Here is a 23,590-nt window from a genome sequence, read left to right as displayed (position 1 = left end):
AAGAAAGGATGAAGTCAGAGGGGTGAGAGATACGTTTGGAGGAGAAAACAGTGGGAACCCAGAACTGACAGGCAGCCCCTTGTGAGAGGAGAAGCTCCTGGCTCCCCGAGGAGACCACGCCCCCTGGACTCCCGGGCACCGCACCTTGAACAAGGAGGAGAACACGTGGAAAGTGTACACCGCGCAAGAGCCGTCTGAGTCGCACATGAGCTGGTTGATGTGGCTTCGCCAGGCTTCCTCTGCGTCGTCACAGGCCGCGGGCTGGAACGCGGCGAGAATGGCCGAGAAGAAGGGAGAGGGGGGAGGGGAGACTCCCCTGTCACCTTCCCCGAAGCTGGAAGAAATGAAAACGGCTGTGTCAGAAGCGAGTTCCTTCTCGTTCCTCACCTGTGGCCTACGTGCTGACCTTCAGACAGCCTCACCAGGGGCCCACTCTGCCCAGGCCTCCCTTCGAGGTTTGCTTTGGGAATGGGCCTTCATTCAGAGGTCTCCAAGATTCTTTTGGATTCTAGAACACAGAACTTTCGCTTCCAGAATGTCTGTGCTGCCAATTCCAACTTCCTTTCTGCGGACTTGAGACCTCTTTCAGCCTTCAGTCACGGCCCCTCGCTCCTGGCTGGCCACTCCTTTCTGCATTTGGCCTTTTCAGGCCTTGGCATTCATTATAAAAATTATAACAAAAACTTTGACTCTTAACTTTTCCTTAATGACTGCATATGCATAAATGCCCAGAAGAAGAGTGGGGGGAGGAAAGGAAAGAAGAGACATGCAGAGAGGAACTGAGAAAGCAGAGGTTAAGAACAAAAGTGACAGGCAAATTTTTGTCCAGGTGTTACTGTAGCTGTGTCCTCGGTGAAGGGACACCGGTCCTCATAACAGAAGCCTTTGTCTAGCCATAGCCGAAGCTTTGACTTAGTTCATATTTTCAACGTTCAGAAGAGTTATTTTAGAATTCTTTCTTCTGAAGTAAATCTGTAGCATTATTAGTGATTTATTCTAGATACCACATTAGTGTTTGTATCTCTTCTTCTTTATATTTCTTCCCATTCATATTATCTGACTATCTCACTCATCTCAGAAATATCAGCACTACAGCTGGAAGTCACCCACTTAAAAAAAGAGTAGGTATTCAGTTGTTCTGGTCCTTTAACTCAAAATGGAAGGAAGTCCTCATTTCCAAGGCTTGCCAATCCTGCTTATTTGCAAAGCTTACAAGGCTTGGACCTTGTCCCCAGGCCGCTTGGTGGCTTTATGAGTTCTTATATGAGTACCTTTTTGGTTGGACATAGGCCCTACGCTGGGGGTGAATGACTCCAACATGCCAGGCGCCCTCCAGTTTCTGTGTCAGTTTGGACTCAAAGTCCCAGCAGTGTGAGTGTGACATTCAACCTGAGTGACAGTGAGGCACCCCATGGGCCATGTGCACCAGTGCCACTCATTTCCGCCCAGGCCCTCTATACCTTGCCAGAGTGAACTGGTCCAGGGCCCGGCCGCCCTTTTCCTCCGCCTCAGTCATATCCAGGCTAAAGCTGTCGCTGCATTCGAAAGTCGCTGGGAGTTCATTGATGGAGCCAGAAAGGTCATCCTCATGCACGGTTGTGTCCTCCTCCTCCTGGACAGCTTCAGCCTGGGAAGTGAGGAGAGAAAAGAATCCCCCAATATGTAAGAACACACAGGGACATCGGTTCCACCAAAGACCAAGAGGCTGAAATCCCAACAGTGATAGAAGTTGGGGGTATTTGTTTTCTAGCTGCACTGCAATCCATTGCTATAACTGGACTCAGGAATCCTCTGAAGTACAGTTCACTCTTTATCTCTTTTCAGTCTTCTTCATGATAGTTCCCAGAGGTTCTCAGTAGGTTACCGTATTTGACCCATGATTATGGAGTAAAAATGCTGAACTTGGAAAAGACCATAGTGTCACTCCCCCCTCCCCCACCTCCAGTCCCACACCCACATTTTATAGGTGAGGAAACGATGCTGCCTGCACGTGGGAAAGGGGCTTGCCTCATGGTCTCATCAGACCCAGAGCTGGGACTAGAAACACTGCCGCTGGGTTCAGAGCTCCTTCTTGAACAACCCCAGCCTTTCGAGAGTTAACTCTCCAATACAGAATCCCTCACTCACAGAAAACTGGAATTCAGAATCTTCAGTGACTCGTGACTCAAGAAACATGTTCAGTGTGCCTGAGTGAGCCACCTGACTGGCCTTCCCATCCTGAAAATCCTCTAAGTGCCATTGATGTACATGCTTTACTCTTGGGAACAGCCCTTGAAGGGAACAGATATGCGGGGCTGCTTCAGGTCGCTATAAAATGTAGAAGGAGCAGTGAAATGGGAGGGCTGCAGGGCGGGCAGGACCACCATCCACTAGGGCCAGGAAAGAGCCAGCCCAAACAAGTAAAACGGAAAAGGGGCGGGGCTTGAACCTGGGCCAGGCAGAAATCAGCTGGAAAACTGACTGATTGTTCTCTATGGGAGGAAGGAAGGCAACTGGGTTACAGACAGAAGAGGAGAGGAAGAAATTCCACATACAGTTTCAGGGAGTCATTTTCTTAAAACAAAAACAAAATCTGGGCAAAACAGAAACGTATATGAAAGAGAGCATTGTCACGGGTTGATATCTGGCCATCCATTTAGTACTTTGAATCTAGGATTAATAGGGAAATTGACAGGGGTGTTTAAAGACATGTTAGGGAAACAGCATATCTCATGTCTTTGAAAGAAGTGCTTGTAAATCCTGAGTTTCAGAGGCTTATCCATATCTGCTGCTTCCTGCTTTTTAAAACTACAGTGCTGCCAACGAGACTGGCCCCTGGTGACTGGCCCGGGTTATTAGTGTACATAAACTTAATCTTAGGGCATGGCTGAGTTCTCATAAAAATATCTTTCATTTTCTCTTTGTAACATCACAGATATATCAAAGATTGCATAAACCCAGATTATGTGAAAACAGATAGCTTTTCAGAAATGAAACTCAACCTTTCCTTGATGAAATTAGATGATTTCTGTGTGAGTGCCTAAAAATATTACTTAAGCAGTGCTCCCTCTGAGAAATCTACATAATTTAGCACTCAAATTAGAAAAATTGAGAAAATGCCCATTCCAAGGCTGAAAAATATCAAATGCTAATAATGTCACATATATTTTATGACGTCCTTTCCATGAAATTTACTTTCTTAATCTTAGAATTCTAGCATTTTAATCTCAGAAGTTTCCCTTCTGCCCCCCCCCCTTTATTTTTTGGCTAAAAAAGGACTCTGCTAACTCTAAGAATCTTTGATCATAGTCCCTTTGCAATGGGGGCAATCTTAGAAATAATTTTTCTTTAAGCTTCAATATTTTTAGGTGATTGCAATTTGGTTGGTTGTCCTTGGTTTGAAGCATGTAAGATTCCGCTAGATCTCAGATCTATTTTTAGTGTATTATAAAAGAATACAGAATAGCCAGTATTATGTTTTTTTCTATTAGAAGTATGAGAATATACTTTTATAAATATTTCTGTTTTATTTTCTCTTTCAAACTTATACTATCATGATCAAACTCCAAGAATACTTTACCCTAACAGCAATAGCATATTTTGGCACATCTAATAAAGGAAATTCTAATCTGATAGGTGCATATGTGAACACAGTATGGGAATGGGCAGTTCTACGGACAGGATATTTTCTGGGAATTTGGATAAAATAAACTTTAAATGACATATATGTTGTTAGATTTTTCTTTTAAATAAGAAAACTGAAAACTGTATCCATTACTTACTTTTCTCCTCAGAGGGCCTGGCTAGGAATGTTCTGGGCAAATCCCTTTTGTGCATAATACTGTGATTAATACTGAAAATTCTGATAGTACGCCAAAAGCCAAGGATTGAATCAATGTACAAATTGTATAATTGGTTCCTACATAGGAAAAAATTTCCCCAAGCACATGCGCACACCCACGCTTCCCTCAGCATATTGTTTTATGAAAGTCGTGACAGAGAACAGCAGTCTCCCAGTCACAGGGATCTCAGACACACGCCAGTCTGTTCTGCCATTAACCAGGCCTGCTCACTGTATGGAAAACGCAGACTTTCATTTTAAAAAGACCTCAGACTAAATCTCTTTTGACCAACAAGAAAGCTTCTGAAGTCGTGAGGGTGAAACAACCTCAAAACACAGGCTTAGGGGCACACACTCAATTACGTCAAAGAAAGTAAGAAAGAGAAAGACAGTCCTTCCACTTCCAACTGCCCAAGAATTCTCAGAAAATTGGAAGGACTTTTTTCTTTAAGAAAACTACAAAAAAAGAAAAAAAAGCAAAAAAAAAAAGCAAGCAAGCTAAGATCATAATTGCCCAAATCTCTTTACCTTGGAACCCTCAGAAATCTGCAGATTATGCACATCCGGCAAGGGAGAGTCAAAGCTGGCCATCCTGGTACCAAAGGAACGCGGGTCAGTGGGGGCCCCATCACAGGCTGCGGTGAGCGCGCCCATGGGACTGGCCTCCTCAGAAGGGGACAGGTTCATGATCTGTTGACAAAGTAAAGGAAACAGAATGCAGAGTGAAGTGTCTGTAAAAGCACAGAAGAACACAGACCACTGTGCGAGCTAGTTGTTGGGTGACAGGTCTTGTTTAAGGTGCATAGTCCACGGTTATTAGAACGTAAACATAGGAGCTGGCTCCCTGGTGGTGGCCCAGCCCTCTGAAACACGAATACCCATATTTTCAGATAATCACATCAAAACGCCCGTCTGTCATAGTTCCTCAATCTTCAGATGTCTCAGGAAGTTTTAAAAGAGACCTGGAAATCATAAAAGTTATTTGGGGGAACAGCTAGGCCCTCACAGGTTGCATGGTTTCCAGGGCTTATTACAAAGACACCCTGTCCCCCACCCCCTGGTTTTGTTTCCACTTGGAACCTGCAGAGAAGAGGCCAGTGACGCTGAGCTCAGTGACGCTGAGCTGGACAGCGTCCTACGGCTCGGAGTTTAGTTTAGTGGCACAGTGCGTTTCTGCAGCTGCCATGGGACACAGTGCTGCTGCTTTAGTTCCAGAACCAAGTGTCCCTCCAGTGGGAGGGCCCTACTCACAAGGTCCGAGTGCTCCAGGAGCTGGCTTGTCGTGAGGTCCTCCTCCTCGGATGATTCGTCGGAGTCCTCATGGCCCCTCTGGTTTAGGCTGGGAGCGCTTCCTGACAGCTGGCGGTCCTCCAGAAGCTGCACGGCACACTGGTCCAGACTGTCCAGAGAACGCCTGCGGACTCCCCAGTTGAAGTTGTCCACACTCTCACCCTGAAATCACACCATCAGATGGGTTTTTCTTTTTACAGCCAAATCTGCTCACACCTTCACACAGTGAATGACTCATGGCTGAGAAACAGATTATTTCCATCATGAGCTCTCAAGCCCTCATGTCCTCTGGTACCAAATATTTTCTGACATGACGTGAGAAGGAGCAAAAGCATACGACTGTCACCTTCATGTGTATTAAGTCACAGGTAGTCGTGATCACACACTTTTCTGCAGCATGGTGGGTAATACTGGTTTTTAAAAGTTGATTTGGGTAAATTCTATAAATGGTCCATGTTTCCAAAAATCTGGGAGAGAGAGAGACCATTCATAGTAAAACAACTTCAAAAGAGGTGTGTCCGCGCCCTTGTTTAGTGCTGTCCTCAGAAGGAGAACAAGTAGGAGCTATGCTTCTAGCACATTCCATGTGCTCTGGGTATTAGGGGGAAAAGCATCAGGCGAACATGCCAGTGTTTTTACAGGTAAAATGCAGAGATAAAGCCCGTTGAGAGCAGCTGGGAGAATCGGCCGGTCATGCACGACGCAGAGACCACAGCAAAAGGATTCAGCTTTAAATAATTGTCCCAACACAGAAAGAGTTATTTCCCTGGGCTATTAATGATTGACTTGGGTCCAAGCATCATTGCTGACCTCTACTATATAACTTACCGAGAACTGAGCTAGGTGGCAGTGTAAGTGTTAAAGACAGCTCCGCTTTGAGCTGGACCTCAGACTTTCTCTATAAACCATCTGATATCAAGTAATTTTAGTTGACCAACATAAAATGTTTTCCTAGAAACTAACTTGGGTGTTTTTTCCCTGTTAAGACAGGAATGAATAAAGGAAGAGAAATATTACCCATCCCACTGATTGGTAAGCAAATTTTAACCTAAACAAATAGGTAATCTGAATAAAATCTAGCATAGACTCCTTCCATTTGAGTCAGTTGAAACACTGTCTGATGGCTCACTGAAATAAAATAACTTTTTCTGACGAGAGCTCTGTTAATAGCATAATAATATGAGAGATGCAAATGACTGTTAAAATTAGTGAGCTCTCAACTGATTAGTCTTCCTCTGGCTTAGGGTCTATTTCTTCTCGCTCCTAGTGAAACAAACCTTGCCAGAATATTCTCACAGATTTCTCACATAACAGATTCCTAGTTTTCCCAAAGTCTGTTTTGGCAATTCATGGTAGAAGGCAACAGGTAAGAATCCCAAACACATTCTGGATATGACATAGAAATGATCAGTATTCACACCCATTTATGCTATTCACGACTGTTCTTAGGACGGGCTGATTATCAAGAGAATCACTCAGAATGTAATTTCCACATTCTTCAGCTGTGTCTGCTGTTTTATGTGCATGTGTTCCTTTTATCTGCATCTGCTGGCATGAATTACCACAAATAGTTTTTTTTTTTTTTTTATGGTGGAAAAGCCTGTTGTGCTGGGATTTAAAAATAGCTATTTATTTCAGTTAAAAAAATGTGGAAAAGACAAGAGTTCTGGGAAGAAAAAGGAAATGCAATGTGTGAAGAAATTAAAAGAAAAAAAATGTAAAGAAAAATGAGAGTACTACACAGAGAAAAAAGAATGTGAAAATGACTGGGAGGAATATACAAATATAAATATAAAACGTAAATCCATAAAACTGGTTGTCTTGCACCGAGTCAGTGGGTGGGTGGGACGAGCTCTCCCCATGAACCTGAGACTGACCATGAGCTGTAGAGAGGCGCAGAGTCTAGGTCACAGGAGGCTACCTGGCGTGGGTTGCTGTGACTGTTGGTTTGACTGCAGCTCTGCTGGGAACCGGATGAATCAGACATGAGGATGGGGAGTCAGGGAAAGCCATTCCTGTGGGGATAATACCTGGATGTTTTGCTAGAGGACCTAATGGCTCCCTTCGAGGCAAGGGTGCTGACCTTGTTTCCTGGTGGTGTCTGAGAAGGACAGGGTTGTAGCCTCGCCTAAGTGACAGACAGTCCATGCTGATTTAAGGCCAAGCATGCCTTCTCAGCGTGGCCCAGGAATACCTGTTGGGGGAGCGACCCTCCACCTTTCCTACATCCAAAGGCCAGATCTGCAAGTTATGTTACAAATGAGCTCAAAAGTCCAAACAGTGTTTTACTGATCACAACAGATTTTCTATGTGTGAGAAAATTTAGAAGCTGGCTAACTATTCCTGATCGGCAATTTGCATATGTCAGTTATCAAACTTAGATAACCCCTCAGGATTTATAAGGAGATGAGAAAGCAATAATGAGTGAACATTCTGGAAAAGGGGGAAATAATAGTCTTTGAAATAATTTTTTTGATATTGGAATTCCATCAAACAAGAATTATTGTTGAAGGAACTGGGTTGCACTGTGGTCAAAATATGCCCCCCAAATGTATCTACTCAGAGTTAATAGGGTAGGACATAGGTGCAGGGTGGTCATGGGTCCCCGGTCATCCTGCCCAGCAGGACCCTGGTTTATGCCTGCTGTCCAGGTGTAAATATTAGTTATTAGCAGCCCATTTACTTGCAAAAGGGTCCTCAATTGGATGAAAATTTATACAGTCACCATACAAAGATAGCTCCTAATTCCTGGAAAACAAAAGTATTCCATTGGAAGCGTCTATGATATATTGTTAGATGCAACTAGTTGATTTCACCTTTAATAAAAGAATTTAACAACAAACAATCTAGTCGTGCAACTGCCTGATAAGAAACCATAGGACTCCCTTGGATCATATTTAAAAACTCTCTTGCAAGGGATATAATCATGCAACTCCCAGAACCAGGCATATAAGGATTTTAAATCTTGTATCTATGCTTTAGAAAATACTTCCGTACTAGAGCAGCCAAGAAAAATACTTCTTACATCACATACCCCTCAATGTAAATATGCACGCAAATAGGCACACATACGCTAGACGGGAGGAAGAAGCAATTATGTGGTTATAAATCTGCTATGATGCAAAAAACCAAACCAAAACAAAACAAAACATCGACTAGCACATGAGAATTAAAAAGAGCATCCTCTTACCTGAAGCTCCTGGGTAGCAGATTGAATGGACAGAAAAACAAATAAAAGGTCTATTTAAAATGTTATATTAAAGATACTCGAGTGCTTTTGTCTTAGTTTGAACACAACGAACAGTGCTAACAATATATACTTTAGTTGGTGCAATTTTAAAAAAAAGGAAAGGTACACAAGCCCCACAGAGAAAAATCAGCATCAAATACCAGAAATTCCAAACCTCATAGAAGTGGATGATGGCTCGGGATAACAAATCATAAATGCAATTTTGGGAAAAGCTTTCCATTTTAATGGCAACTTTGGTCTCCACAACACGTTTTTTTGGGGGAATGACTAAGTATTTGTGAGAAAATTGTTAAATGTCATGGAAAAATGAATTAGGGTCATCAACTGGAAAAAAGGTGGTGTCACCTGATCCTGCTCCCAAAGCTGTTGTGTGCGTGTGACCTGTTCACTGCTGATGTGCAGATACGAGCAAAGACAAAGCACCTTTTAAAGATTCTGCAAAATCCCTGGGCCAACTCTTACAGATATTCAGCAGCTATACATTCTGAGTCGATTTAAGGAAAAGGAACAGACATGACAAAAAGAAAAGTCCTTTTTTTTTTTCTTAAATAATTGTGGAAAGACTGAAATTATTCACCAGTGACAGCATGAAGAAGCGGACACTGCGAATGCTGTCTGTGTGCCTGACACTGTGTGACGCTTCACATAGATTATCTTACTAAATCCTCACACCCACTCTGTAGGCGGCATCACCATACCCACTGAACAGATGAGGCAGCTGCACTGTGCTGAAGGGCAGGCAGCCAGGTCAATGGCAGAGTTGAAATTCAGAGTTGGATGTGTAGGGCTCTCAAGTGCAGGCATTTTCACGCTACCCCTCTATAAGCTCGTTAGAACCCCTTACTATAACCGACTGAGATGCAGCAAACTTCTCACGCGCTTTAGTCTATTTGGATAAAACATGTGCTTGCACACTTGTGAGGGTCTTATGCGATCTCCGTCATCCAAGATGAAGTCATCACCAGGATGCTTTAGTTCCTGTTGGCCAGGACAACAGAGAACACTAGAAGAAGGGGTAGTATTTGCTACTTATTGTCCCTGAGAAACACTGGGGTCGTATTTATTCTCAAGTGACGGACATCTCAGACTTCCTCTCCTTTTATTTTGATAGAACTAACTTTGTTAGTTGTTCTATAATCATGTCTGATTCTCCTGCTTTATGTCATTCCTGCCGGTCACTTCACACAACACATTTTTCTTTGGCTGAGTCTGGAAAATGATGCGTCTCTTGCTTCATCACTTTTTCCCTCATTAGTTTCACTTCCAGAGTGAAGAGGGGGCCCGAGCTGGAATTCCAGCCCAGGAGGAAAGATGGGGTCAGTTGCCCAGCTCAGGGAGCTAATCTTTTGACACTCCACGTAGCTCTTGTGCAGACACATTTTGAAAGTATTCAAAACTGTTGTATTTTGCTTTACACTTTTTCAACAGTCCTCACCACAATTAGTGACTGATTTATCACTGATTATGATTAACAGTCAGAAAACTCTGTAATATGTTCTACTGGTTCTAGAACAGCTCAAAGCGAAAAGCTGACATTTTAAGGATGGCTTGCAGTCAGTGCCTTGAGACTCGTTAAGGGCTAGGTCTGATAAACTTGGTTTCCAGGGAAAGAATCCATAAAGAAAACATTGTTTGTTCCTAGGGCAGGACTGCCCCTCGCTGGTGCAGACATCCAGGGTCTGCAGTGGCCCAGGGACAAGAGTGGATGGCTCCTGGACATCCCCTCCACATGAGCGGGTTAGTCAGCAACCAGACCTTTTTAGGGAAGGTGGGTTTACAGTTAAGTTAGGAGGTGCCTCCCCAGCACAGTGTATGGTAAACTTTGAATCTGGGCCTCTGTGGTCAGTGTCAGACCAGCAGAAAGCCCTTGCTTTGGGGAACAGAGTATATGTAGTTACATACACACAGGCTTAAGGGTATTGAGAAATACCATGAGCTGGCCCGGTACCAGGCATTTTTACATGTGCCAACCTTGCTTCAGTGACTGTCATTGTCATCCTTTGAGGCATAAGACTACCTCTCAGCTGGGACATACCCCAAGCTGTCAACACGGGAGCAAAGGGATGACACACTTCCTTCCAACCCCAGGTTTCAAAACTCAAGGCATTTTTTGACCCTATCACTCATTCAGATGAATGGATCTGCCTCAGTTGCTGCATGAGTGGGAACATGGTTCCCACCCACAGCACAGCCACCTCTCCTGTCCTGTTCTACGTTCTCACGGCTTCACCGGCCACTCATGTTGGAGCAGGCCAGCTTTGAAGTGATGGAGCGAGCAGTTTCCCACTGGAAGTCACTGGACCCTCAGAATGTTTTCCCCATGTGCCAGTGAGCAGGCTCAAGCGCGCGTAATTTGTGTTTTTTAGAAAACGTTCCCTGTTGGACTACACACACATCCAGCCTCTGTGTGGACAGACAGTGAGACCTCGGCCATTTAAAAATAGCCTGGCAGACTGTGCTGCGGCTCAGACAGGAAGGGCGTGGTGACTTGAGCCAAGGCCAAGCCACTGTCCTCTGAAGAAGTTGGTTCAAAATAAAGTTTACAACTTCCCAGTGACAGACTGTTACGGATTTAGCGGGTGCAAAGGGCCTGCCGTTAGTCAGTGGGTGACTTTCAGAGCAGACTGTACCTCTCCGTCCTCCAGCTCCACGTCCAGGAAGTCGAAGTCCCTGAAGACCCGGAACTGCTGCTCGCTGTTGGTGTCATCCATGTCCTGCTCGCGGGCGCCGTCCTCCGAGGACACCAGGCTCGCCTGGTGCTCCAGCAGGTCCAAGTCCCCGCACGAGGAGAAAATCACCTACGACGAGGCAAGACGCCTGCCTGAGCACCCGGCCCCTTTGGTTGTCTGTGCTACAAAAACCCGTCCCCGCTGTGTTTCTAGTACACACCTAGTCCCCGAAGCGGGTATTTTTAGAATGTTCTTTTATTATTTATGTTGGACAGGTGCCTTCAGATTCGACTCAGTGCAAAGACACAAGTTCACCCCCGGGAAATGTTCCAGAGTCAAGTCGTGGCTTCTGAATGGACGAAGACTGGATCCTAACTGCGTGTGTGTGTGTGTGTGTGTGTGTGTGTGTGTGTGTGAATTGACTGTGTGTTCACAGACAAACCAGAGCAGCCAAAAAATTTTCCACTGTTTCTGAACGGACTGAAGTTAGAACTTGTACGCACACACATACCACATGCATATTACCACACAATATATTCAGGACTCCAGACACCAAGATGTAATTGTAGAATAAGCTGAGAGCACAGGATTTAACCCTTTTACAGATAAATCAGGAACTGCTGAGGAATAAGAAACAAGCCAAAAAGCACAGTACTTTCTCATTTGAATTACAGAAGCGTAGCTGAGCTACCACGCTCAAAATTTATCCTTAAATTCCTGTCCAGTTCATTCAAACAAAAGAAGACTCTTTTCCTATTAAACTATTTAATATGTTAACATTTTAAAATTCACTTCTGTGTTTACATTCTTCCCATTGGGCCACGTTACTAGAATTCTGTAGAAAAAACCTGCTGCCAACGGAGCTAACGCTGGGCTGTGCCTCCTCTCCTCACACAGATGGATATTAAGTAAGGTGCCCAACAGTCCTTGTTTACCCATTACTATGTCTGCTTTTCCTTGAAAAGCAGGCAAATCACCTCTAAAAATTTAAGCATAGCAGATATGTCTCAAACGTAACGAAAGAGTGAGAGGACTTTGCATGTGTTCTTTTCCTCCAGTGTTTAAGCTCAGCCATGACACACACTGTGTTCTCATGAAACGTAGGTGACACACAGTTTATGAATGGGTGTATGAGACAGACAGCATGGAAGGCCGACTTGCTAGTGAGACAGGAAGGCAACCTGTTCCTCGCTGAGGGCTCCCTTTCCTCGCAGAGCTGCTGCTCTTACTTGTAGCACCTCCCAGGCAAACCTTTCTAGCCACAAAGGGCTTGGGCACAGAGGGAGGCACGTGGACCTGAAGGAGCATGCAGCACTGCCGGGGGTGAGAAGTGGCCCTCACTGGCAGAGCTGCACTGCTGAGTCAGCATGCTCCCGTCTCTCTCCCCATGGGCTCGGGTGCTCTGCCTGCCCCTGCCACTGTCACCTGGTTCCCTCTGCCCTAATCAATGTCACAGGAGCAGCCACAAACCCACTGATCAATAACACTCAAAAGGTGACTTCAGTGGAGGCCGAGCCGAGCAGATGGCGGGCTGGGCACCTTCCCACACCATAAAAAAGATTCACTGGCCCTTCAGCAAGTATTTATGAAATTATGAGCCTCCACTATTCCACGTGTTCACGAACCATGTCAGCAGATAGAGCAGGGACTTGAAAAATAGCTCCCAGAGACACCGTTCATGAATTCTTACTTTATTTGGGAAATTATTTAGCTTGAATTTTTTTTTTTTGCTAATAATAAAGATGTTGTGTTAGAAATGAAATAAAAATATACCTGGTGAAACCAAACCCTGAGATTTTTTATTGCTTTTCCTACAATAGACTCACACACACAATTTGAATTTTCTAAATTTTATGAAGGCTTCAGAAGCTAACTCCTAATACTTTAATTATTCAGCTATTCCGAAGTCTGATGGCATGGTTTTTATAAACTGTAACATCAGAGGAAGTTTATATGAGAAAAAAGCATGATAGTGTGTCATTTTCACCTTTATTGTATGTGAGTAAAATAATGACATAACAGTAAGAGGTGTGTGTACAGAGTGAAATTTTACCCAAAAGCAATCAGATATGGTAGTGCTGAGATCATCACATACATATAGTTAGGAAGCTGGGCACTTTTATAAGAAAAATCTAAGAAATTTAAAAAAATGAAGATAACTGAGAATTATTTACAGACAAACTAGAACAACTAGCCAACAAAATCTTTCATTGTTTTTGAACTGACATTAAAAATCACAGTGTGGGAAGAAATGATCTAGGGGTTTGATCTAGAAGGTGGATATGATACATGTCATAGGTGAATCCTCTAAACTTGTTTTGACCAAAGGGAAAAACAGACAAAAGGCAAGAAAGATATGACACCGAAATACATGTGATACATGATAGAACTTACTGATGGATTTTTGCTTAACCCCACTTCCTGGCCACACAGAGAAAGGACGTGTACCAACTTCTCCTTTGTCCTCTTCTGGAAAAGAAACACACAGGCAGGTTGTCATCATGGCATCTTGTGACCAAATCTGCTCGAATGGTGTGTCCTCTGGCCACACAGGGCCACCACACTGGAAATGTGGACAGTGAGAACAGATGTAAAATACACGCAGACTTGGTTTTAAAAAATGTAAAACGTCTCATTAATAATAGTAACATCGATTACCTGTTGACATAATAAAATTGTGGATATATTAGGTTAAAGGAAATATGTCATTTTACCTGTTCCTTTAAACCTTTTTTTTTTTTTTTTTTTTTTAAGTGACTGTTAGAAAATGTAAAGTAAGGGTCACCTTAGGACAGTGCTGATGGAAATTTTCCCAAGGGCAGGGGGTCTGAAAATCAGTCCCAACGTTCTGCAGGAGATACTCATTCCTGCCCTCGATAATCAATGTTTCCTTGAATGCTACAACTTCCGGCATTAGTAAGGCTTTCCTTACACCTAAATGAAATCTATTAAGTTACAGCACAAATCTGTTTCCTCAAAGGGGAGACTAACTTTGTGCAGAGTTAAAGAAATTATTTGCAAGATTAAATCTTTCTCAGTTTATTCTTCCGAAGTCAAACAGTTTAGTACCTTTTGGTTTTGTTCATAAACCTTACATTTTGGCCCCTTAAGCATGGAGATTCCTGTGCAGCCCATCACATTTCCAAGGACACAGATAAACCAGGTCCCAGAGTGCTCGGTGGGTTGAGAACAGAAAGGAAGTAATGAGGTCTTAGAAATGTTAAGTGTGCGTCACCACTTCTCAAGGCACCTTCCCACTGTTTAAAGTGAGCTTTCCCTTCAATCTGATTTCCGTTTGTGTGGAGACTGCTGGGAGGCCAGTGTCATGCACAGACTTTCTCTCCTAATGGACCTGTTCACTGCATCCTTATTTCCAAATTAGGGAAGGGACGCTCTATACAGTGGCTTTTCAGTGTTGAAGGCAGGCAGGAGTTTGTAAACCACTTCCCTACATTTTAGTGAGTATTTTGGGAAGGGTCGGTACAGGGGAATGTGGGATGGGGTGTACACTTTTCCTTTCTTTGCCAAGTCCCCAATAAAGTATAGTGGGCGCCCTCACTCAGCAACTCAGTGAGCGCTCCCAGGACCTGCTATATTCCCGCAGCGGGCGCTGTGCTGTGACCGTTTCCCTAACCTGACAGTGAAGGTGAGCCCTGCTGCGCATGCAAAGTGCTTTTTCCTGCCTGGCACCTACTAGAGATGGATGCTCCTGTCCCACCCAGGTGGCCCTGCCATCCTCATAAGTGCTGCAAGTCCTTTTCCTACAACTGGGTGTGGGGAGGGAATTGTCAGAGCAGGAGACCATGTAAGTCTGGGGCTGCCAGAGGTGGCTGCTGCCTCATATAGGAAAAGCCTGCCAGAGAATGACATCAGCAGAGAGGAAGGCAGGGCCAAGCCTAGGAAGGGTGGGGCAGTGAGAAGTGGGGCAGAAAGACACACACACACACACACACAGAAACATAAAGAGAGAAAGAAAGAGACAGAGAGAGAGAGGCAGGCAGAGAGAGAAAGGGAGAGAGGGACAGAGAAACAGGGAGAGAGAGTCAGAGCCTAGGATCCAGGCCCTGAATTGTGTACTAGAATCCAGCTGCACTGGAAGCCAAGACACAAGAGTTTCTTTTAATAAATTCCTTTTCCACTTATGGTAATTTTTCCCTGGGCTTCTGTCACATGTCACCAAAGAGCCCTATTATGCAGGTTTTATGTGACAGCGCACTGGCATTGGTATGGTGACGCAGGCCCCATAGAATGAATGTGGCCTGAGTCTGTGATGCCAGGTGTGGTCCCACTGTGCTCCGTGGGCCTCAGACTGAGCGCAGGGACAGTGAGTGGAGGGTGTGCCCAGAGGAGAGCAGCTACAGTGTCATTGGAGAATTGGATGAAACCCAGGATGTGCTACCTGGCGCACAGAGGACACCTGTGGGTGAGTGGCAGAGGGGGCAGGGTTTCTTTAAGTGTTGGAAGGAACACCATGGGCAAGAGACCCGATTTCGCGTCTAAGCCTTAAGAGAAGCAGCACCAGTGTGTCGATGCAACAGTGTCAGACTCCATGTAAGGAGCTGTTCAAGGACAGAGAGGGTCCCTTGGAATGCTGAGAGGTCCTCATCACTGGTGCTGACGCCCCGTCACACGGGCTCTTGGCAGGTCCCCTACACTCCCCCAGGCCTGCAGGTCCAGGGCTCTGTACCTGAGAATACTGGGGCCTCTTCCAGCTGACGGGAACGAGGACATTGGAGTTGGAGCCCGACGAGGTGGAGGACGTGCTCCGGGTGACGGCCACGGCCCTGGGCTTCCCATCACGCCCAGAAGCGTTCTGCAGCTCGTCGTACCGCCTCCCGATGATGGGCGTCTTGAGAAAGAACACAAAAGCAACTTTCTTCCACCTCATTCACAGTTCTGGGGTGTCTGGGGTCATGCTACCTGGCAGCAACCAAGAACCGCTTATTGGGTTAAAAGTCAGAGCAGATTTGTCCAACGTTACAAACAGCCTCATTTTCCTGATGCTCAATACACACTCTGAGTCATTTTGTGTCTTCCATACTTTCCTACCCTCTTAGCAGCTGCAAACAAACCCAGCTGCTTGTTCTTAAACACAGTTTAGAAACCACTCGTAAAGATTAGAAGCAAAACACTCAGGAAAACAGTTTTCAGGTATTTAAGCTTGAAAGAATGTCTCGTAATCCTAAAACGAGCCGGGAAGTCCTTCCCCTTTTCCCAATCTTTACGTGCTCTCGATCATTTAGAAATTTCTACTTTTCAGTTATTTAAGTGAACGAGATCAGGGCCACGGATTCTCTTCCTGTGTGTCCCAGAGTGTGGTGACAAGGTGGGCACCCCGAGCTCCCGTCCCTCCAGACCAGCTAGTGGCCTCCACCTGAAACAGCTGGTGTTGGCCTGGGCAGTGGACTGGCACACGCTTTCTACCTCTTTGGAACAGAGTAAACTTACATCAAAGAGGAAAAGTAGCTTCGCCCACCCCAGCAAGGTTAAGAATATTAAAAACTGAAAAGTATCGATTTGATACCTTCATATCCTATATTAATACATACTAAATATAGACGAAGGTTATCACCATGGCTGCAGAATACAGAAACGGTGAAGGGTCAATGAGAGCACAATGTGAGAAAACTCAACCTGGATACAACCTGCTTCCCAGAGCGAGTCAGTTCTGGAATGTTCCTTCAGTGAATTTATTCATTCAGCAGCGTTGGAGAGTATTTATTACGTACCCATCATGAACCAGACCCCGTTCCAGACCCTGGTTACAAAATGCACAGTGTGTAGTTTCTGCTTTGCGGGGGCTTAGGGGTCACAGGGCAAGACACACAGGAAAGTGAGGTACTTTTACACTTTAGATTAAAATGGTTAAGTACAGGCCTCCCGAATGTTCGTTCACAGACCAGCAGGTAAATCTGACTACTTCCTGCCCTCTCTTCTCCCTGACTCCTTAGCTTGGTTCACTAGTCCCTCTCCTGGCACCCTCTTCTCCCCCAAGGAAAGAATTTAGATAATTTTATGGTTTAGAAAGCAGTGTAACTTCGGGAAGTACCGCAAAGGCAGATTCTGTATTCCTGCAATTCAGGGAACAAGGTGACACAGAGACAGGATGTGACAGTTGTCAGATAAAGAATGAGTGACAGCCATAGTTTAAAATGCTTAAGGTCATTCATTCCATGTTAACGTTACCTTTTTAAAAATCATTTTTTATATAATGGTAGCTTCTATTTCTAAAAGCTGCCAATTGGAGCCCCAGTGCACATGACACTCAAGGTGCTCTTACAAGCAAGCTCGCTCAGGCCTTAGTCCTCGTAGCCCCAGGCCCCTACATCTGATCTCTGGCACTACACATTCATGCTCAAGTTTACAGACACAGGTAGCAGACCTCGGAAATGTCCAAGTGGAAGTCCAGGGTTTTCCCCGGCAGCTCCTTGGAAGCACTGGTCCACACGCGATGGATCTCCATCTTTGAGAGGTCGCTGTGCTGGTAGGACGGCAAAACCAGGCTGGCTGACCGAGAAACCACCAGCTTTAAGATGTTCAGAGCTTCTCTCCAGTGAACGCTCTGAGGAAAAGAAAACACGCAATGGTTAAAAGCATTTCAGTTTTTTGAACCTGACATAATGCTAACTAGTGAAATATCTCATGACTAGTCAGAATTCACTGATTTAAAACAGTGCAGGAAATTCCGAGATAAGTAAAAGGCAAATGACATAAAAGGACAATTCATGTATAAGATGAGCTATGTTTAGGACACAAGCAAACAAAAAAAGACCAGTTGTGTCCATATTCAAATAAAATTAAAATAAGATACCATTTTTGCTAATGTGGTGCCTCCTTAATTTGGAAAAAAAAAATCTCCAATGCATTTATGCTACTGACCACTCACTCTCCCTCAGAATTCTCCCCACCCCAGTTTCCTGTCTTCCTTGGTCCTTCTCCCACTTCTCAGGCTCTTCCCGCTTCATTTGCTTCCTGGGCACCTGCCCTCTGCCCTCAGGCCTCTTCTCTTTCTGCTCCGTATCTTCCTCATGACCTAACCCAGGAATCTAGGAGCCATTCTTAACTCCACTCTTTCCCTCCCTTCTGATAATTTGTCCCCTCTTTTCCATTCCTGCCGGCACTTGCAGCTGAATCCTCTCCAGCCTCTGCCTGGATTCATTCTTCTCCCTTCCCTCTTCTCCCTTCCGTTCCCTCATTCTGTTTTACAATTACAGTTGACATTCAATATTATATTAGTTTCAGGTGTACAACACAGTGATTAGAATTTACGTAACAAATCAATCACCCTGATAAGTCTAGTACCCACCTAACACCATACATAGTTATTACCATATTATTGACAATATTCCTTATATTATACCCTACATCCCCATGACCACTGTGTAACTACCAATTGTACTTCTTAATCCCTTCCCCTTTTTCACCCACCTTCAATCCCCCTCCCATCTGGCAACCATCAGTTTGTTCTCTGTATCTATGAGTTTGTTTCTTTGTTTATTTAGTTCTTTCAATTCTACATGTAAGTGAGATCTGTCTGGACTCTTTCAAGGGCCTCTGAACCTGTCTCCCTGTGGGCAGTCTCTACTCCGGTCCAGAACCCCACTCCAGCCACAGTGGTCTTTCTAGACCTCCTCAGGCCACTCCTTGCCTCCCTCTGGCAGGCAGGGCGGAGACCACACAATTTGAGCAGGGCCACAGGGCGACCTCCCGCAGGCCACCCCTGGAGCTCCCCAAACCAGGCAAGTGCCCTCACTCATGCTACTCCCTCATCCTGGACCGCCCTTCCTCTCCTTATCAGCTTATCAAATGCCTACTTTTCCTGTAAGACTCACTTTACCATCTTTGTCTTTCTGAAAACCCCCAGGCAGACTGACATGATTCTCCCACAAAAATATTGAATGTAGATAAACCAATCAGATAAAAGTTATTATTATTATTTGCCTAGGTTTTAAGATAAAAGCACATGATATAAAACATATTTCCTTCGCTACTGAATTTGCATGAGAGGTCATCCTGTCACTGTGAACTTACCATGTTTCCCCGAAAATAAGACCTAACCAGAAATAAGCCCTAGCATGATTTTTCAGGATGACATCCCCTGAACATAAGCCCTAATATGTCTTTTGGAGAAAAAAATTAATATAAGACCTGATCTTACTTTTGGGGAAACACAGTAGCTACCATTCAAGAGAAGGTATCTAGTACCAGAGATGGCCGACGGGCCTAGGAAAGAATTGGCAGCCCAATAAAACCATGAAACAGGGCCAACGGTTTGTAGAAAGATGTGAAGTGACCCTTTGTCTCCAGTGAGTGTTGAGAAGTGAGAAAGTGTTACCAAACGCCTATGTGACACAACTATTATTGGAGCAATGCAACCTGAAAAATGCAAAAAAGAAAAAACAAATTTGGCAATCACTTTTAGGCATTAAGTAATAAATTAAGCAAGTGATGTGATTGGTGAAATGAAGATGGAAAGAAATGTCCAAATTTGCACTAAATTGCTTTGTTAGTGAGTTTAACCAAGAAAACCTAGCATTTGCCCTTGAACTCTGAAACTCACCAAGTACACTCCTGAGACAAAAGAGAGAACTAGACAAGATGTGGAGAGAAGGCTGTCTAAGCTCTTGAGCTTGGCCCCTCCTCCCCCACCTGGGGGAGGCCTGGGGACCCCCTTCTTTAGTCTGTGGTTGTGTGTTTCAGCTTAACTTCTAGGCTCTAGAAACTTGTTCTGGTCTGTTTGCTCTCTTAATTTTTCTTTTTAAAAATTTTAATTTCTTTCCTTTTCCCCCATAGTAGTCTCAGATATGGCTTTGAAGAATCAATCTGTGGGTGTTTGCTAGGCTTGTTTGCAAGTGTCTGCTAGGAAGGGGACCTGTGCAATGCCACGGAGGCACTGGCTTTGGAAACCCTGCGTTCAGGGACCTGCGTTCAGATACCAGCTTCACCTTTACTAGTGGAGATTTTGGGGCCAGTCTAAACAAACTTTTTAAAAGATGGTTTATTATAGAAACATTCAGATATACACTGAAACAGAGACCAGTAAAATGAACCCCCGTACTCTCAATCACTCATTCACATTTTGTCATTTTTTTTACTTATCCCCCCAACATTTTGCATGTGTTTGTTGGAGTATTTTCAAGCACATTTATACAAGTTTGTTAACCTTCGTCCCCTCAATTCAGAGGTGATTTGTACCTCTGAATTAACCCTTTGTATGTTGAAACACCTGACCTTGAACCTGGGATATGCAAGTTCCTTCTCCTTCCTTGAAATGGGAAACTCCATATAAGAGCCTGGCCCTGCCCTCCCCACAAGGTGTGTGTTCTTAGCACACAACCTGTAAGCCCCAAGAGGCAGAAATGAGTCCTTTGAAAGAGCACACGGGGCTTGGTCCCATCTTCTCAGTGTCGCTCTCAGGTGTGGGCAGCTGCCTTCCTGACTGCTCTACGCTATGCATACATATCAACAAACATTTGAGGGCCTGGCCAAGCAAAACTCCATGCAGTGCTGCCGTCTTGCTGAAATGACTCTCTGCAAGCATCGGTTCACAGGTGAGGTTACTGAAATACTCACTTGCACATATTTCTCAATGGTCTTCAGGACTTCCATGTTAAACTGCTTTATGGGAACGACCGAGAGGTCCATGTAGCTGAGCAGGCTGTAGATCACCTGAAGGAGCGGCTGCTGCATGGCAGGGAGGCCCTTCTCCAGCAACTGCGGGATGAAGACAGTGTGAGTCAGTGCTTATACAATTGCACGTTTCCTTAGAAGGGAAGAGAAAATCCCAGCTACTGAAGAAATGAAGGTCTTAGCAAGGGTCACATAGGTAGGCCTGGATATCTAAACATGGTACCTACACAGCAGAAATCAACAAAACAAACCTCAAAAGGAAGGCATCAGACACCACAAATTATCAAAAATTGCAAATGGAAACAAAAGATGCAATATATCAGCTAGCAAGTTGGCAAAGATTAGAAATTGCTAATAGTATTGGTGAAGATTTAAGACAGACATTCTTACACATCAGTGGAAATGTAAATTGGATGATCTGGTGGTTGAGATCCAGAGTATTAAAACGGTTCAAATCTTTCTAAAGAGTAATTACACGATTAGTAACATTTCCAAAGCTAGAGATAAATACTGGGATTTCTGTATGAGATTTCAGCATGGCACTATTTATAATGGTAGAAAAACCCCACACAAAACAAAACAAGAAGGCTCTGCAAACAATTTAAATGTTGACCACTAGGAAAATAGATATACAAACTATGGTAAATTGTATGATGACATATCATGTAGTCAACAGAATGACATTTTTAGAAATAGTAAATTATATCAGATAACATTAAGTGATGGGAAGCATATACAATTTCTGTGTAATAAATGCCAATATTGGTGTAATTTGTTATATAGCAATAACACTGGGAAAAAACCCAACAAAATATTAATAGCGTTTCTCTCTAAAGAATATATTTCTTTTACTTTCATTTTTTATTTTTAACTTTTCTATACCTTTCAAATTTTCTGTTTTGAATTTATACTGAGATTTTATAATCAGAAAAAAATCAATGATACTTTCAAAAAAGGAAAGCAAAAATATTGAGAAAATATATGTGACAGACATCATGATAAAATATTACCATTCAAAGCAAAGAATTAATAGAAATGATTAAAATAAATGCTGAAGTTTATTTCAAATGTGCTCAGAAGAAATAACAGCAGTTAACACATGAGGAAATAAACAATTATGCAAATTGATGTGTGGAAAAATGAACATATCAGTAGAAAGGAAATACATAAAGAGAATACTTTTAATGTACCAATAAAAATATTAAACTGAAAGAAAAAGAATAAATAGAATGAAAACATTTAGTGGGGGTAGGGGAAAACAAGAATATTTATACGTTTGTAGTATCATAAATTGGAACAACCTCTGTGAAGACCAATTTCCCAGACATGTAGAACTAAGCAATATCCACATAGCCATGCCCTTTATCTGGATAGTTACTTTGGGAAACACCACCAGAAGAAGTGATCCAAATATGATCTGATAATAAAAGGACCATTTATAATAGAAAAAACATGAACACGAGCAACAAAAGGGAGATGCTGAAGCAAACTGTGTTACGTTAACCCGATAAAATGCCACAGTTATTCAAAATGATACCATGGGAGCTACATCAACACCTGGAAATGCACACAAGGTTAATGTTAAGTGAACAGAGCAGGTTCGATGGAAATACTGACCACTGCTACAGGAAATTATCTGTATGTGCATGACCAACACCTGTAAGAATATGTCAGTAACTGAAATAGGAGTTAATATGTATTATATATACATGGTGGGAAGTTAAGTTCATAATACAAATTGTGGTGACAATTTGTGATAAGGGCTGAATAGAACAAATGAGGTAATCCATCTTTACTTATATTTTTACTGTGATAAAAAATATATATATAACATAACATTTACCATTTTAATCATTTTTGAGTGTGCAATATAGTGGCATTAACTACACTCACATTGTTGTGCAGCCTTCACCACTACTATGTTTCCCCAAAAATAAGACCTAGCTGGACCATCAGCTCGAATGCATCTTTTGGAGCAAAAATTAATATAAGACCCAGTCTTATATTATATTATATAAGACCTGGTATTATATTATATTATATTATATTATATTATATTATATTATATTATATATATTATATATTTTATATTATACCGGTCTTATGTTAATTTTTGCTCCAAAAGATGCACTAGAGCTGATGGTCCGGCTGGGTCTTATTTTCGGGGAAACACGGTACTTATTTCCAGAACTTGGTCATCATCCCAACCGGAAACTATAAAACAGTAACTGTTGATCACACCATCCCCAGCCCCTGGTAAGTACCTTTCTACTTTCTGTCTCTATGAATTTGTCTATTTCATGTACCTCATATAAGTGGAATCATATATTTGCCCTCTTGTGTCTGGCTTATTTCACTTAGTGTAAGATTTTCAAGGTTCATCTATGTTGTAGCCCATGTCAGTACTTCATTCCTTTTTAAGTCTGAATAATATTCCTTGTATGTATCTACCACATCCCATTTGCAGTTTTGAAACTGTTATGTTTAGCTACCCAAACCAGTATTGCCTGCTTTCTGTCTCACATGTCACCTTTGTAAAAACAGGATCCATCTGCCTTCGTACACAGGGTGCTTATATCGGTTTCCTGTGTGCTGACATGAGTGTGCTGGCTTAGTCACTCTTGTGGGGACAGATGTGACCAATGTGATAATCAGAAGCAGCCAGGTGGCACTTATGAGTGGTTCTTCACAGTGCTGGGGGTGGGGGGAAGGAAAGAGCAAATAAATCCTGGGCTGTTGACAGTCTGAGTACAGACCACACATAATGATCCATGTTGCAAATCAGAATCCTGCAGGACACACCATAAATGCTGATGGATGGGGCAACTGCCTTCTAGGCAGAGACTTTCAGAAAGCAACTGATACTTTAACCTATCTGTACCCTTGAGTGGGTCACATAACTGAAGAAAACTTAGAATAACTGTCCTCACC

General features: G+C 43.4%; 1 protein-coding gene across 8 annotated transcripts in view; it reads right to left on the bottom strand.

The window, feature by feature from the left end:
* Positions 1–23,590, bottom strand: part of FRY (FRY microtubule binding protein) — a 439,561-nt gene that overhangs the window by 38,854 nt on the left and 377,117 nt on the right. For 7 of the 8 annotated variants that reach the window (XM_074330087.1, XM_019749603.2, XM_019749609.2 and 4 more), the window contains 9 exons: positions 20,603–20,743; positions 17,412–17,591; positions 15,717–15,878; positions 13,424–13,498; positions 10,991–11,158; positions 5,072–5,272; positions 4,349–4,510; positions 1,461–1,627; positions 145–334 (listed from right to left, as the gene is read on the bottom strand). In XM_074330087.1, the coding sequence (XP_074186188.1) occupies positions 145–334; positions 1,461–1,627; positions 4,349–4,510; positions 5,072–5,272; positions 10,991–11,158; positions 13,424–13,498; positions 15,717–15,878; positions 17,412–17,591; positions 20,603–20,743 (1,446 nt within the window). Of the gene's footprint in view, positions 1–144; positions 335–1,460; positions 1,628–4,348; positions 4,511–5,071; positions 5,273–10,990; positions 11,159–13,423; positions 13,593–15,716; positions 15,879–17,411; positions 17,592–20,602; positions 20,744–23,590 lie in introns of those variants that run through there. The other variant, XR_012495619.1, reaches the window with a different exon arrangement.

This window comes from Rhinolophus sinicus, linkage group LG04 (genome assembly GCF_036562045.2).
Source record: "Rhinolophus sinicus isolate RSC01 linkage group LG04, ASM3656204v1, whole genome shotgun sequence".
In the NCBI taxonomy this organism is placed as follows: Eukaryota; Metazoa; Chordata; class Mammalia; order Chiroptera; family Rhinolophidae; genus Rhinolophus; species Rhinolophus sinicus.
The sequence above is the reverse complement of the archived record's forward strand: the minus strand, read 5'-3'. Positions and strand labels throughout refer to the sequence as shown.